This window comes from Octopus bimaculoides, chromosome 27 (assembly GCF_001194135.2).
Source record: "Octopus bimaculoides isolate UCB-OBI-ISO-001 chromosome 27, ASM119413v2, whole genome shotgun sequence".
In the NCBI taxonomy this organism is placed as follows: Eukaryota; Metazoa; Mollusca; class Cephalopoda; order Octopoda; family Octopodidae; genus Octopus; species Octopus bimaculoides.
Window position 1 is genome coordinate 22,089,262 of NC_069007.1, and position 2,209 is coordinate 22,091,470.

Genomic DNA, 2,209 nt, shown 5'->3' on the forward strand with positions numbered 1-2,209 from the left:
CGCTCTAGATAGTTCTTTAACATCATGTTACTCTGTCAAATACAAATGCTTGTGTATTCACGTTGTTTTGAATTTGATCGTGGCTTATTCCGCAGGTTTCAGACTTCGATGAGGGGATTGTTTGTGTTTAACATGTCATTATAGGATGGGTGTAAGAGATCGGGTTTCTCTGGTTTGAACATAAATCAGACTTAACTATTTGAGGTGCAGAAATAGCGAGCTTGTGGGTGTCTTAAGGTGGAATACCTCTCATAATAATAATAATAATACTGAAATTATTGCGTATAGTGCTCAGGTGCACTACAACTCATCAAAGGTGCATGTCTGTTCGATCGAGACTGAAATTATGGCTACGCTCCAAAGCTTTCACATAATATTTACTTGTCTCTGTACCTTGTCCCGATGCCTATACGATTGCGGAACTCGGAGCCAGTTGCAATCCCCCCCCCCACTTCGTACACACACTCAACACAGTAGCCGATGACACGATATAGCTTATTTTCTCCATAACCACTGCTGCTGTTCTTGCTTTCGTATTCTCTCCATCCTCTCAAAATAATCTCATTCAGAGCCAGTGCCACCACAGTAGCCGGCGCGTTTGCTCCCGCCTTCACTCACTCACTCCATCACTTTCTCTTTTCTCTTTTCCCTCCCTCCATTTTTCTCTTATCTCCTTCTTTCTCCTCCCCTTCATCTTATCTCCCTCACTCTTTCTTTCTCTTCTCTCTCATTATCTCCCTCTCATTCGTTCTCTCGCTCTTTCTCTATCTCCCTCCGTCTTTCTTTCTCCCTTTCTCTCTCATTATCTCCCTCTCACTCGTTCTCTCACTCTCTCTCTATATCACTCAATCTTTCTCTCTGTCTGTTTGCCTGTTGCAACATGGCGGCCAAGAAACGCAAGGGTTTCGCCGCTTCTGACCAAAACCACAAATCGTCGCGGCTGGAATCAAAGAAAGTCCGAAAATCTTCGACTGCCAACGACCTGGTTTATTACATAGCTGTTTTCATAATCGGTGAGCTTGGATTTACGCCTGTAATTTCATAAACCTTTTAGTTTTTTGCATGCATGTTCAGACACCTTGCATCGCTGGGGAAACTACGTGATCGTTCAACACGCTAGAAATAGCAGCCAACTCTTCCGTCTTCAAAAATGCTAAGATGCAATGGAGAGCGTAGTCCTAAATAAATAACATGGGTTGATATCACTGCTGAAATAGCTTTGGTTATTAGTCTGTTCGATTCTGGCTGACGTGGGGTTAAACAAGAACATCACACACGTGTGTGTGTGTGTTTGTGTGTTTCATGATAGATCTCGCCGATGCTCTGAGATGCATCATCGATGATGTTTCTTGGGGTTCTGGTGATGTTTCGAATCCTTGATCAGCAGACTCCTTGCACTGTTGACCCAGCCGGGGTTAATTTAGTCCCAACTTGCACCCGAGCTGCAAACAAACCACGGGCATCTACCATCTTTCAATGTGTGTGTGTGCACGTATGTATGTACATGTGTGTGTATACACGCACACATGGTTTGGAGTCTGAAACATGATTTTATGAGAGAAGGGAAATAATGGGGACAGACTGTTCAGATTTTTAATATAATTAATTCTTTAAATAATTACTCCATCCATCTCTCTCTCTCCCTCTCTCTCTTCGTGTCTCCGAATTCGATAAACTACGGTTTCAAGTTTGTTACTAAACTGTTCTGGGTTCAAATCGTCATGCCGTCGTTGCATTTTTGTCTATTATCCTCAGGGAGCAGCCATCGTCTATTTTTATCCAAAAGTTTTTTTTTAACCCAATATTTGCACACAATTTTTTCTTTATAGCGTTGCCTGCTTAGAAACTGACCCCACCCCCCAAAAAAAAGAATTATATAAGCACCAGCCTCTATCAATTAAATCCTGCCACCCTTTTTCTTCAGGATTAACTTTATACAGAAGATAAAGAATCTCTTCTGTCAAACAGTTTCATTTTCTTTGCTTTGTTTTTTTTTTTTTGGTATTCGACAAATCACCACCACCACCATCACCACCAAAATAACTCATTTTTTTCTTTTTCTTTTCAATCTACAAATTTACTGCTTCTTATGCCTCATCCATTATTAAGAAATTCTTGTGTCTGCGACATTCTTCTCAAGTGCATGACAAGAGGATTAACTGCTTGTTTTCCTCCTTATCAAATTATTTTAAATTATTATAATCCTGGT

At 40.9% G+C, this 2,209-nt stretch overlaps 1 protein-coding gene across 1 annotated transcript in view; it reads left to right on the plus strand.

Annotated features, from left to right (window-relative positions):
• Positions 1–637: 637 nt before the first annotated feature.
• The window catches only part of LOC106870513 (probable C-mannosyltransferase DPY19L1), a 25,814-nt gene continuing 24,242 nt past the window's right edge, over positions 638–2,209 (plus strand). The window contains exon 1 of the mRNA XM_014916629.2: positions 638–1,013. Coding sequence (XP_014772115.1) covers positions 881–1,013 — 133 coding nt within the window. The 5' untranslated portion in view covers positions 638–880. The remainder of the gene's footprint in view (positions 1,014–2,209) is intronic.